The 14,991-nt window shown below is 39.8% G+C and overlaps 1 protein-coding gene across 1 annotated transcript in view; it reads right to left on the bottom strand.

The window, feature by feature from the left end:
- CCKAR (cholecystokinin A receptor) overlaps window positions 1-14,742 on the bottom strand; it is a 28,905-nt gene extending 14,163 nt beyond the window's left edge. The window contains exons 1-2 of the mRNA XM_042469636.1: window positions 14,625-14,742; window positions 12,125-12,376 (exon numbers count right to left, since the gene is read on the bottom strand). Of these exons, the coding sequence (XP_042325570.1) occupies window positions 12,125-12,376; window positions 14,625-14,742 (370 nt within the window). The remainder of the gene's footprint in view (window positions 1-12,124; window positions 12,377-14,624) is intronic.
- Between the last annotated feature and the right edge of the window lie 249 nt (window positions 14,743-14,991).

Genomic DNA, 14,991 nt, shown 5'->3' with positions numbered 1-14,991 from the left:
CACTGCCAGCTGTTTGCGATGGCACAAAAAGGAGCTGCTTTTTAGCGATCCTTTTTTGCGTAGCCGTGCTGTGCAATTTGGTTGCTGCGGTGCAGCTGCACAGCAAAGAGAGGTGGCTCCTGGCCGCCTCTTCCTGGCACTCTGTACCATGCCTATGAGAAAAGCCTAAGTTAATAAAATGTTAAAGTGTTAAAAACAACCTATTTTGCTAATTTGGCCATGTAGATAAATTGACTCTCATTGTTGCCCCCATTCCCAATTTACCAAAGTTGCCCATGTCCTGGAGCTGAGCTAGGCAATTGTGGCCCTCTATATTACCCACCTGCTTTAAAATTACTTCAATAACCTGCCTTCAATTGCCAACAAAAGGCCTTTTGTTGTTGTTGAGATTCCAGGTGAAGCCTTGTTGGTATCTAGAGGTCATTGCAAGAATATTGCCATAGAATGGTTAACTGTCCATGAAAACCAGAAAATTGAAAGTGTATATCTTCAGTGCTTCGAAAGGAAACAAAGAGGATTTTTTTAAAATGTGAAATTGGGATTACAACTGAAGTGGTACGCTTATGGTAGACTGAATTATGTCTACATGAAAAAGATAATTATATGTCCGCCTTTGAAAGAAATCCTACTGCATCTCAGTATAATACAGTAAAATATACTATATAATACAGTATATTTTTAGATAAGCATTTAGAACAAATGTAGTAGATTATCTTTTTAGTTCACATCACTGCACAATTGTTCATCTAGCATCTAACTAGGAGAAATCTGCCACATTCACAGTGCTATCTGAGCCAAAACTAAGAGAAAAGTATGTTGATCAAAATGTAGTTAAGGTAGAAATAGAAAGGGGAGGGGAAGCTAACGGGGCTGCTTGGGAATAGCAAGGGGAAGGAGGGATGGGGTGAGGAGGGGACACTGATGCCACATGGCTGCCAATAAATCAATTGCACCAGCAGCAATGTTTTACACCTGGGGACGTGTGCTATTGACAGTTCATTGACAGGTTTCCCCTATCGGTGGAAAAGGATGCTGTAATCATGATTAGAGGGCACAGAAGCAATGAGTCGGAGGTATTGCCGCATGATAAGTATCATGAAAGCCACTGTTTTACAGATCTAATTGTGGTTTAAAAGCCATGTATTCCTCCCTCCTGTTTAAGCAGGAAGCCTTGTTGAAAAAGAACAGGTCACTCAATCGAGGTTGCTACATTTCTTCATATGGTCCTTGATAGAAGGACCATTTTTTCATCTATGGTTATGCATCTTCAGGCATAGTTGCGACGTTTTGTCTGTTTGGTCATCTGTTAATACCAAAATTTAGACTAAAAAAGTGGTAAATGGAGGCAACATTCATTCAAGACCTATTAAAATTATATAGCCATGATAAGCTAAGCAAGCACCACAGAACTCAGTTGTTTAGCATCAGTGACCGAATGTTCAACAATATGACCTTTTATTGTCTTCTAGTACTCAAAGATGTGAAGAAAGTTTGGCATAGATCATGATTTCTACGATTCTGTTACAGATTTTAAACTAACTGATTCAGAGCAAATGTTACTTGAGATTAATCCACTGCCACCAGCTGCAATTGTGTAAAGACTGAGTGTAGGAAATAGGAAACTTATCTCAAAAAAGTGTGATTACCACAGTTACACTGACATAACCGTTGTAACTCACAAAGATTTAAATGACAACAAAGTGTTGAGCAGAGAACATTTTTGACCACAGCCTTAGCACGGTGTTGTTTTTCTTACAAAATAAATCCCCAGGAGGTTGTGATGCTGTCATAAAGTCACAGTGATTACCCCTGAATATCTTATGATGGTAATCACTAAGAATAAAGACAAGCTTTCATTATCTTCTACTTTATATCAGCATTAACTCTAACCTGTGACTGTCATTTCTCCAACTCAGATTTAGATTACCTAATCACATGTGTTCCCCATTTTCAAAAATGAACTTGAGTCATTTTATTATGATTTTATTGATTTCTCAGGCCATCAGAGGTATAGCAGAAGCTTGCATTTAAGAAACAATTTTGCAATTCTTTTCCAAATTACTTTTACCTCTTTTTCTTAAGAAAACATATGATAATGTGTTTCTACTCAATCTATTCAGAAAACATGAGCAATTCTGAAAGGAGTGCACTGAGTGTACCATAGAGTACACTCTCTTTCCCTGGTGCGTAATGCCCCAAACCATTAGCTTGCCATGGGATTGTGCCCTGACACCAACAAGATGCAGGTTCTTGGCAGGGAGGGGACAGTGCCTCAGAGGGAATACTGGAGACCTCCTTTTGCAATGTCTCCAAAAGTTCATAAACTGGGTGTAACCCCCGAGATGATAATCGAATAGTAATAAATAAATAATTAATATGAATAATAAGAGAGCGTTTATTTATACCCACTTTTTCCTGCAGAGCAAAAGGCGGGTTATCAACAGGGTAGCGGTTGTAAACAATGGTAACCAACCTGTACAAACTATCCCATTTAAAACTGCACAACAATTCATTCAAATATTAAAACGGGATAAGACGTATTACCAAGATAAAACGTGGCGACACAACAATAACTAGCTTAAAGGGTAAAGTGCTGGTGCAACGGGGAGAGAGCAAATATCATAGGTGCTTTCTGCACCGGCACGTTGGGACGTCCGGAGGACGTCCATTTTTAAAAAAGGGGCGTCCTCTTATAGACGCCCCTGGGCCTAGTACGGACTTCCTTCCGTACAAGATGGCCCGGCCCTTCTACATGGCCAGGCGCCATCTTGACGTAGCAGGACGCTGAGCGTCCGTATGGGGCCGTCGTTGTGACGTAGCGAGTGCGCCCCTGGCGCCTCGCTACGTCGCAAATGCGACGGAAAAAGAAGCTCATTTGGAGCTTCTTTTTCGTCTGAGGGGAGTCGCACCGTGTGGAGGCTCCGCTCCCCCGCGGACCTAACCCGCCGGGGGCGCCATAGCGTGCGGGGGGAAAGCCTGTTTGGAAGAGGAAGGTTTTCAGATATGCGGGTATGTCATTTAGAAAATCATGATCAGCATCTATGTTTCTAACCTGCAATCTGAATGGGTAAAGACAAGATATGGATCCCCCCCCCTTTTTGGGTCAGTGGAGGTGTTCATGAGAAATGTGTACCTTGATTACATGTTTTTCCTCCAGCTATGGGAACTTTCAGAGATTGACCTCTTTGCAATCAGACTTTCTAATTAAACCTATATTTTATCTCTTCCATGACTAATCACGAAGCCACCTGCTAATCTAAAATCCGTTAATAAGAGAAAACGCAAGTGCTATGACAACCAAACTCTTTCATCAACTTGAGGAGCACCTCTCTAAATACAATGGAATTTGTGTTTAGTTTGATCCTGAGAGAGAGCTAAGCCTTACAGTAGCCTTTTCCAACCCTGCAGTTCTTCAGATGTTTGTCAGATTACAGCTCCACAACCAGGTATTTTGGGGATGATGCAGGTGGCAGTCCAACACATCTGGATGCTACCTTAGGAACAGAGGCATAATTTTAGGTTTGTTGTATCTGTAAATACAGCTTGCTTATATGACAGATAACCTTCTAGCAACAAATTATAAGGTTGTTTTCATGTCTGCAGTTGTGATGATGTCTTTATTTTATGTTATGTCACATTGCATTAAGGTGAAGCAATTTGTCTTTAAGTCTATTAACCTTGCAATCCTATTAATGTTGACTGTGTTCATCAGATATAAAAATGGCGCCTTTGAAGTCTCCTGAGTTCTATTTTGTACTTTGTGAAAATATAGAGCAGATAAAATAAACTGAATACACAGTCTCCCTTTATGTAGGCATTCAATATACCTTTATGACAGTTTTAAGAAACATCCAGTACAAAGCCATACTGAAAACTCCTGTCTTCTTGGATGTATACTTCAAATAAAAAGGTTTTGTTTTTGCAGAAAATCAAAGTAGATTTTAAGCCCATACATTTTAGGTATGGAGTTGGGTAAGGTTATGTCCTAGAGGTGCTGTTGACAAGACAGAACAATTCACAGTACATTAAAATTAAACAACAAGATTTATCTAATTTGAGCAGAGTACTGAATACCAATTGGGGTCCATGAAGCGGATTTTCCCCCTCCCCCTCAAAAAAAAATCATATAGTACTATTGGTTCTCCTTTAAAAAAAATTAAAAGCAAATAATATTTTAACAATTTAAGAAGTTATTTATTTATTTATTTGTGGGACTTATATCACACCTTTCTCCCAAAATGGGATTCGCAAAATGGGATTCAAGTAAGAGATTCTCTTTTTATTTGCAAAATGTGAATCATCATAAGGAAAGGAATACTGTTTGCCTAATGGCAGAAATTTGTATGGTGCTAAAAAAGTAGTGGTATTGGACTCCCAAATATCCAGTTGGACCATAAGGCCAGGTATTTGATGTGGTTGAAGGAATAGATTTTGCTTAGTATTGAAAGACTTTTGGGTCATGGTTTCAGGTTTTGGTGGCATATTTATTTTTGGAATGATAAAGTTAAGCCACGTATTGATATTAAAATACTGTAACTGTAGTAGAGAGACTCTTATACAAGCTTGATACAAATATAAGCAGAGACTTTCCCCCATGTTAACATTAGTCACCTCTCCCAGGGATCCTTTTTTAAAAATGAGCCGCTTTGATTGTCTTGTCACAGAAAAGTGGGATACAAATAAAAGTTTTATTATTTATTAAAAATCAGAAATAGTTGTTTTATGATGACCTTTTGTATTTTAAACATGACATGTGAGAGCGCATATCAAGAAAGTTGCTCTTTAAGAAGGCGAAGATCTTAACTGATTCACTTATCTGCAGCATAAGGAAAGATTTAAACAAGATAAGAGAGATTAAGCCATAAAGATGGAAGAAAATTATTTTTATTTAGGACTGTGGAAGAATGATGACCATTTAATTAAAAAGGTGAATAAATGCCTTTTAAAACTGTAAAAAGATAAATCTATAGAGTATATGATAAGGTGAGCACAAAAGTTTGGACACAATGTGCAAATGGATGTATGGGGGGAAATGTGGACCAAAGACATAAAACTTACTCTGATAGAAATTTAAAAGAAAATGGGTACAAGATTATGTATAAATGGATTTAATGCCAATTAGGTTTTTGAAAATATCTACGGACTTTATCGCACTGCCTCTGGTGTCCAACTTACCTCTTCTGAATTTGAGCCAAATTCTGAAGTTAGTCTGAATTTATTGCACTGACTTTTCCCTCCAGTATTGAATTCGGGCCCTATAAGTCACTATGGCGGCCATTTGTTTCCAAATCAGAAGCTTCCAATTTGGGAAAAAATGGTCGCTGAAGCGACTTACAGGGCCTGAATTCAACACTGGAGGCTCCAGGAAGCCATTTTGAGGGGAACGTATGTGCGATAAAATCAGCCTAACTTCTGATTTTCGCTCAAATTTGAAAGAGGTAAGTTGGGCCCCGGAAGCGGTGCAATAAAGTCCTAAGAGTGTTTCAAGTGAATACTGGGGTTGTCAAGATAAGGAGGGCTCTTTTTTCCATATGTGGTGGATTTGTATGAAAGCAGAAATTATTAGTCTAAAATTTATATGTTAATACAAAAAAAATTAAAAGCAGATTTTATATTTTCACCAGAAATGTTTCTACTGGGCATTATGGACAGAGAACTGGACAGTAAACATGGACAACTTTTCTATGATAACAGTAGCAAGAACGCTGTTTTCTCAAACCTGGAAATGGACTGAAGAACCAATGATGGAAGAACGGATAATTAAGATTGCTGAGTTAGCCCACATTGTAAAATTAATATGGGTTTTAAAGGACAAATGAATTGTAGATTTTTTGAAAGAATGGAAACTATTTTTGAACAAATTATTGCACTGCAATAAGAAACTGAGCAATGCAATAATTTGTGGTGGTGGCTACTAGTAATTTTAGTGGTAGGACTATTGTGTCAGAACGGTTATGATAGAATAATATATTTTGTCTTTCTTTTGCTTTTTTCCCTTCAGCATCCTAGATTGTATGTGCACTGCAGAAATAATCCAGTTTGACACCCCTTTAACTGCCATGGTCCAATGCTATCTACTTCTGGGAATTGTAGTTGTGGCAACAGAGCTCTCTGACATGAAAGGCTAAATGCCTGACAAAACTACAGCGTAGATACAGCCCAGGTGTGGAATTTGGGTTGATTTTGAATTGTGGAATGCCTTATACCAAACTTGTTTGACAAATAGAGTGCCCTCCCAGAATATCTGCTGAGCATGAGTTAATCAGTTTTACTAGGGCAAAACACAGTTTGTTCCAATTTCTAGCTAAGCATTCTCTTGTTCTATGCAAGCATCTTGCTTTGCAGTCAAATTTTGCTCCTGGCAGGTATCCAAGCAAAATATGCTGCCTCTCTTTCTCAAAGGTAATTTCCTCAGCCCCCCCTCCCTATTAGCATTTATCAGAATGACCACCTGCTATTTATCTGTTACACTGGTATTGTGCCCTTTGTCTCAGCAGATCTGAATGTAGTCTTTGCAGCAACATTGCTCTCAGAGGTATACTACATTATAAGGAAATCAGGGACTTGCTTCAGGGATGAGTGGGGATCTCTAGTCCAGCCTGTGAGCTTGGAAAAGTTACTGTGTCACACTACAGCTTCCAAAATGCCCCACCAACATACACCCCCATGCAATAAATACATTTGTAACTGGGTGCAGGAAGCAGCCCTCCAGATGTTGCTGGAGAACATTTTCCATCAGACCCAGCTAGCAGACCAATGGTCAGGAGTGACTGGAGTTATGGTTCAAAAACACCTGGAGGATTACAGATTTACCACTTTGCAGATAGTTTTGCTGCATAGGATCAGTCATTTAGTCTAATACTTGGCTTTCATCGGTGGATTCTGGGGAGTTTCCAAGGATGGTATGCGCGAAATACAGTTGGCTCTTCGTATCTGCAGGGGTTCTGTTTCGGACCCATCTGTGGATGCCAAAAACTGGGCAACCTCAAATCCTGTTGGTTTCAATGGTGGCATGTGATGCCATTGGAGTGAATGGGGGAGGGCCATCTGCGGATGCTCAAATCCACTGATAGCCCATGGTTTGGGCAGGCCAACTGTATCCTCCCTTTAGTCTCTTATACCTCTATTACTCAGAGCTACACTATCCCTAAATGTAGAGGCCATGTTAAGTTATCATGCCTAATAAACACTTAACAGGCTCTTTAACAGGCTCTGACCTGAGCTAGTGGCTGTCATTACAATAAGAATAATTTGCCTCATTTGAAAAAGTAATTCATTTGGTCTGACATGAAACCTATTGCCAACTAATTTAACTGGGAAACCCAAAGATCTAGCATTATGAAAGAAGGTTAAACATTCTGTAGAATGCCTGTTGGAAATTTATCTACAGTTTCCCTACATCATTAATAATTTTATATGCTTCTTTTATCACACCCCCTCATCACTTCTAAGTTGTCTAAGACAAAAGTGATCATGACTTTTATTACCTCTGGTAGAAGTATCAACACAATGCAGGATTACAAGATGCAGTTGATTGGAAAGTTATATTGAAGAAGAGGACATAGTCATATTGATAATTGAACAAAAATGAACCTTATAATGCAATAGAATGCATGTTTATTCAGCAGTAAACCCTATTGAGTTCAATAGGATTTACTCTCATATGAAACTGTATATGGCTGCAATTTAAATTACTTTGATGTAGTTTGCAGAATTGACTTAAATCATGCTGCAGGAAAATAATACCCACTGACAGACTTTAACCAGATGCCAGCAGCTGAGGACTGTTTTAAGGGCAACTGAATATTATGTTGAAAGGTTTATATATTTTGTGGTGGCGTCACTGATAGTCAAATCAATAAACTAAACTGCCCAACTGCCAAGTCGATATATGTTCACATGGAAATAAGCAAGCCCTTCTTCGGTCAATGAGAATTGCTCTCAACTTAGTGGGCATTGGATTGCAGCCAGACATTGCAACATATTTGTTCAGAAGTAAGTCTCTCTATGCTGGCTAGGGTTTAGCCCTGGTTCTGTAGTGTGACTGATGACTGAACACCTAAGTAGGATGCTAGATATGAGAGAAACAAACAAACAGATGGATATTGTATGCTGGAGGAATACTGTATTAATTTACTGTATATTCTCGACTAGAAGTCATCTTTATATATAACTTGAGGGCAGGTTTTAAAGCCAAAATTATCGATATTGATATGACTAGTAGATAAGCTGAAGGTAAAACTTAGGTACATGTAACAAAGGATGTAAAGGATAAAGCAATGAAAAATGATACCAAATATGTAGAAAATTCTGGCAGGCATAACTGTGTTCACCCAAAGGCTGTTGCTTTTTTGCAGTGCTCCTTGGATGGACTATACTCTTACTTTTCTCCACTCTGCTTAGAGAAGAGGATGGTTCCTTTTTTCTGATAAGAGTTAAAGTACAGTACTTAAATTGAGCTGTGGGTAAGACGACCTATGTTTTTGGCGTCTAGACTTACATATGAGTATATATGGTACATAATTTCCCTAGCACCTTCTCCTATGGTCTTGGAATTAGGTATAACATTTTCCCCCTGACATGTTAATAATTCTGTCTCCCAAGAGGCTCAGAATAAAGAATAGGTAATGGTCTCAGGGATAAAAAGACCAAATGAAATAAAAATGACACTGTAGACATAATGGCCTGCACTCCAGACCTAGCTCTACGTAGGCAGAGTGATGTAGCCACTCTGGAGAGCAGATTTGGGGTGCCAGGAAAGAGCACAAAATTGTTAGTCATTTACTTTCTCATTCCTGTTATTTTATTACATGCTTACTGTCAGAAAATGGTGCCTGTGGAATTTCTGTGTTATTCACCAAAATAGCTTTCCCAGATTTGGTTCTATACCATTTGACTTGACTAAAGGGGAAGAGGGCCATATGATGTTCTGCCCAAGATAGAAAAATATTTCATTTGGGTTGACTTTGACTCAGGTTTAGGCATTTGCAAGTGGGCTGGAGGGAGAAGGGGACTGTTAGAATATCCTAAAACCCTTTCACTGGATATGGGGTTTCATAATTAATATATAGTGTCGGACATGTTTTGAGAGGTCACAAAGACCTGTGGTGACTAGGAAGTTACACATGTAAGGAGTCATATTTACCTAAGGATATGTGACAGAGCTAGATGGTACTACAATAAACACTAAATGGGTTTGCTGATCACTTCATCCTTCCCTAGCCTCTTTGCATTTCTTCTTCTAATGGAGACAAAATGGATCCCATCACAAAAGCAGTCTATGGCCCTGTACACACAGGCCCTTTAGCATGTCCTGGAGACGTGCTAGGGTTGCCTTGGGGTGCCGTTTCCAGATGACCTACAACCCTAGGACGTCACCAGGACATCACAGCTGTGCGGCGCTGTATACACGGCGCGCACAGCTGTGACATCACTGCTGTGTGCCTTCCAGATGGGCGTGCACGGCAGCTACGTCCTTGCGCTGCCACAGGCAGTTTGCGGCGGTGCTAAAAGGAGCCGCTTTTTAGCAGTCTTTTTGTTTCCGCGTAGCCACGCAATTTGGTTGCTGTGGCGCATTTACGAGGAAAAGAGAGGTGGCCACTGGCCGCCTCTTTCTGGCGGTCTGTACCCCGCCCATGACTACACCTTCTATCTCAACTCAGACTGTGTTCTTATTCATCTGTCCTGTCAGACTATTCAGGGTTTGTCTCAAACCCAGTCAATGTTTTATTATTCCAGAGTTAAAGCCATCAGCCATTCCAGATCACCTTTGTCAATTCCATAGCACCCACTGAGATATGAGATAGGATATAAATATCTATATAAAGAGGTGCTGTAGAATTGTCTTGGTTGGGTGGGGAGCAGTGTTCTGGCATGAACCTTTTCAGGTTTTGGGGGGGAAAAGGATGTTTATTAATTAATAGAATAGTTATTTAATCTTGTCAGTTTAGAAAGTCTCTCCCATAGTAATATAGCATCTTGCAAACTACTCAAATTCTAAAGCCTTTCGGGGGGCCCATAGCCTCCTTCGGGAGAATGTTTAACACATCATGTGAGGGCAGAAAACCTGATGGCCATGTCAGCCTTAAATCTGAAAATTCACAAACTTACATAAAGATCAGAACACTTATGCTGGAGATAATTTTGTCATTTTAAAATGACACAGTTCAAACCACATGCTGCAACCACTTTGCTTGAATGTTCTCTAGTCTTCCCAGACATTCTAAAAGCAGAAAGTAATTTGTATTAAGTTGAACCTGTACAGTGGTCCTGTTAAAATCCCTGACTTCTGCTCCTACTAGTTTTATTGGCATTCAGATATTCTTGCACCTCAGCCTCACCCCCCTCCCATCTACAAAGTCCCCAGAAACTAATTTTACTATCTGTTTCCTCCTCCAAAATGGCTTAAGTGATTATTTTCTGAACAACTTAGTAATCCTCTGCTAGAGAGCTCTAGTGCACACCATTGAACTAAAGCAGATAATTCTAAATACTTCAACAAATTCCTGGATTCAGTCAAGGATGCAGTGCTGGCATTTAATGTGGTCTCAAAGTGCTGTATCTGTGTAGAGCAGATATACTCTAAAATGTCTACAACAACTACAAAAACACAGCAACAATTGCTTCTCTCCCTAACAGATGCTGCAGTGTGTCTTTGTTTGTTATGACAACATATAACTACTCTAACAAGACCTTGGCTGGAAATATTTGACTTTCTACTCTTCATTCTGGTAACCAGCAAAAATGATTATTTTTTAATTGCTGTTTGATGACTCTAGCCCAGAGCCCATGTGTGTAGACTACAGAAGAAGAAAAGAAGAAGAAGAAGGGCTAAGATGACTTGACACACAATCCCATACAAGACAGTGGAGCTTAGACACAGCTATGTGTGCATATTAAAGGCTTGGTCCAAATTCTGCAATGTAATTCTGCACCTTTTACAACATCAAAATCTACTTGTATCCTATTTTGGGAAGATTACAAGCTTCAACAAGAAAATCCAGGCTGCAGTTCTAGACTGCAGCCCTATCCTCTTGGACAAGTTAGTCCCTTTCTCTAAATAGCGTGAAGGTGAGATTATCGCTAGACTTTTAAGGAAATGCTTCATATCTGGGGGAACCAAGTCTTTTCCGAAAGCACCACACATATGGAGGATACTGCATAGAATTGTGTTCCAGGGATGTCCAGGGCTCCTTGTAAGGCAATGGCAATGAGGAGGTCTTATGTCAGTGCTGAAGTTGACTCTGAAATTCAAAGGAATTATTTAAAGTCCTGAACCTACTTTGGAATTAGCTTTATCAGGGTTCCTCAATGAGAAGATTGTGAATGATAGACAAATTGATGGACAGCCTGCCCACACCATTAATGATGTTCCCCTGCCATGTGCAGCTACCAGAGAGTATACAAAGTACTCTAGCATGTCTTTGGTAATGCCCACCACAGCCTTGGGTATCAACCATATTAACTGGGCATACCACCTAAGAGACAACTAAAGAGTAGGCTATGGTGTAATGCAGTTTTTTGAGTGAGAGGGATGCTTTGCCACTCTCAACCTACTTGGGGCTACACTACTTCTGTCACAAAAAACCAGTAACGTGGCAGTGGCATGCAGGGAGTGTGTGCCTTGTTTTGAAGTCAGGCAGTGTTTGAGAGGGATTTCCACTTAGATCTTTTTAAAGTGGAACTGTTTGCATTGAAAAGGGCTTTTCTGCCATGCTAGAATTTGGTAGGATGGCAAAGGTGACAGGATGTTTTTAAAAACCTCTGCCATGGAAGCAAATTTAAAGGGAGTAGGGACCCCTGGGGATTGCAAAAATCCATGAGGGCCTTCATGTTTCCATAAGTGATGTGTTGTTTATTCTGGTCTAAGCATTAGAGTATCACTATGGGACAATCATTCTTTTTCAGCCTAATTTACTTCCTGGAGTTGTTTGGAGATTAAAATGGAGGAAACTATGTACTCCATTTGACTTCTATAGAGGAAAGGTAGGCAGGCCTGGATCCTTTACAACGTGCAAGCAATTCTTGTCAAGATGAACGAAGATTTCTCAGCACACATATCAATACGGAAAGTTAAAAATATGTAAATTCCTGGCAGAGAGACAATGCTAATTTATAGACTCACCCATGAAGTAGCTGCTAATTTTACAAAAAGCGCTGCCAAAAATGAAATCCTTCAGGAGGTTAGGAATCAGGGTGAAGGGCATGCAGAAGAAGCAAAGCATGAGATCACTGATGGCCAATGACAGCAGGAATATGTTTGTGACAGTCCTCATCCTCTTGTTTCTGGTCAACACAATCATTACGAGGGTGTTGCCCAGGACACTGAGCAAAAATATCAGGGAATACAGAACAATCCGAACTGTCTGCCCCAAATCTGAAAGCAAAAATGAAAAAGAATCAGAAGAGACACAGTAAGTTATCGCTAGTTGCAATTGGGTTTCTCTACAAAATACTGCATTATACAGTGTTTTAACTGTATTTTGTTTTAACTAAAATTGTGAACTACCCTGGGTCCCATATTGGGAGAAAGGTGGGCTATAAATTACATAAATAAATAAATAAATAAAGTAGCTGCATCATAAGGAATAACAGGATCTTGTACTAGAAAGATTTGTTTTAGTATGTGCAAAGTTCCTCATCCTTGTTTGAGGCAGCCCCCCCACTAGAAAGCAAAGGGGGAGCAAAATCTTCTCCCAACAACCTTACTCCTCTCATCTTGCCCTTTGCATTTGTAGGATGTCTGTGATCACCTAAGAAGCACTTTTCAGATAGGGAGGAGCAGAAGGCAGAAATGATGGTTTTTCTCCCTCCCAGTAAGAGCTCTGCCCCCCAGTGAAATTTTCATTTCCAGGTACCTCACTGCATCTTTTTTTAGGGCCAGAATGAGCCAGATCTTCGGTAGTGAGAATGCATTACCGAATTAATCCGGATCACTGAGATTGTTCCTGGCCATGAGGTGAACCATGCTGATGCAAAGTGGCGCCAGTGTGAATGCCGGACCAGGTTAAAATGCTTTGGAGAGATCTGATCGCGGTAAATGTAGAGGGAACTCTACATTTGGTATTGCATCATTGTGGAGAACTGCATCTTCTCAGTACAAAAAAGTAAGCGTGAATGCCCCCAGTATTGTATTTCTAAATGCTCAACTGAAGTTTTAAGTTACTGCAATGTTAGATATTTAGAGATTGAAGGAAAATTTCATTGTGGGGACAGAATGTTTATAGTGAGGGCAATGCCTTCAGTTTGCCCCTCTCCACACCCCTGCATCCTCCCATCCACTTCTTTTGGTGCCACCTGCTAAAATGCCCTGTTCTAAATTATTGTTACAAGCCCCAAAGCCTGGTCTTTATGGCTGCCCTGTCTCAGTTTTAGGTGGAACAACTCATTCGGCAGCTATGGAATTTTCAGCCTGAATTAGCCACTGAAATGTCAAGTGCATGTGTAAAATGGCATTTGCAGAGGGAAAATCCAGAGTCCTGAAAAGGTAGTTTTGCAAGACACCTATCAAAATCCTCCAATCAGTCTGGCTACCAGCTGAAAAAAATGTCAGTTTTCCAGTTTGGGAAAATGAGAGGTAGATGGGAGAATGAAAGATTTCCATGGTGGCTTCACCTTCTCAGCAAATTTCCTCTCCAACTACTTCGATTCCAAATGGGCTTCTGAGTTCTACTTTATATTTAACTTGGGAAAGGTGGCTAGGGTTGGGTGGGAAAAGGAGAAAACTGGAAGGAAGGTAATAAACAGAGGAAGGGTTAAGCAGTCATTTGTGCCTGTCATAACTTCTCTGCCAGTGCCCCCTCCCCAGCTCTGTTTCCCATGTCAGGCTGGGGATTGTGTATTTGCTCTTGGACATGTAGCTCTGCCCTAAAAGTGTGAAGAAACATTAGAGTAGATGGATTGTTACAGTAAATGATTCTTGATATTATCTAAACTGCTATAAAAAGCAGTGAAAAAGACTGCAAGAAGCCCTTTATCTAGGTGGCTGTGAAGCACAGCCTTAGCCTCTATTTGGTTTGGTTGCTTCTTTTGGTCTTTCAAGGATTAAAAAAAAGGTTTTCAAATTTAGAGGTTGATCTACCAGGAATGCATCCCATGCTTTCTTCAGAAAGGTGGCATATTCTGTTTCTGGTACTTTATCACCTCTTAATGTAAATGAACACTTCACAAATTGTGAAATATTGTAAACCACTGGCTTATGAGGTTTGCAGATAGCAGAAGACCAACATAAGGCTACATGATTTGTTGTAAATCTGTTTATACCTTCTATATCATATAATCTTTATAGTATATTACAATACATAATAGCAATAGCAGTAGATCATTATAGCAGTAATGGCACTAGCCCTGAATTTATTTTATTTTAAAAGCTGTTAGACATTTCTTTAACTTTCTCTCTTTAAGATTTTCTGCCTTGACTAACAACTGTTATTTTTTCCTTGCCATTGTTCTTTAGATGTAGTTATAACCAGTAAGTTGCTGAATTAATTTCTGGTGTTCTCTTTCAACAAAACACATCCCAAAAAGCCCATTTTCACTTAAACCGTTCTTAAATTATTTAATATAGATCAGCTACAGGTGAAGCTAGCTGGTTTGTTTGTTTGTTTGTTTTGAAATGCACCTACCTTTATAAGGCCAGGAATGATTCATGCTGTATAATGTATCATTTTCAAAGTTGGGATCACACAGGAGTGAGGAAATATTGTTGTCGATGCCAAATATGGTCCCATTAAGTTTATCCATGCTTCACTCTCCAGAGTAGTTTCTAAGGCAGGAAATGCAGTTGGGGGCTTATCTGTTCATTCTTTTGATGAATGCATCCAGGGCTTTTAAAAATTCTGTAGGAGGAAGATTTGACGGAAGAGACAGCTGTCCGAGCCAAGGTAGTCCTTTTTCAGTCACCCATGAGAAATGCTTTGTCCACAGGATTCTGTGAGGCATGGGAACGGTTGTTTCTAGTATGATATGAGACAGCTTGGATGCCGCAGAGAG

The sequence above is a fragment of the Sceloporus undulatus genome, chromosome 5 (genome assembly GCF_019175285.1).
Source record: "Sceloporus undulatus isolate JIND9_A2432 ecotype Alabama chromosome 5, SceUnd_v1.1, whole genome shotgun sequence".
In the NCBI taxonomy this organism is placed as follows: domain Eukaryota; kingdom Metazoa; phylum Chordata; class Lepidosauria; order Squamata; family Phrynosomatidae; genus Sceloporus; species Sceloporus undulatus.
Note: the sequence above shows the minus strand (reverse complement) of the source record. Positions and strands in the feature narration are given on the sequence as shown.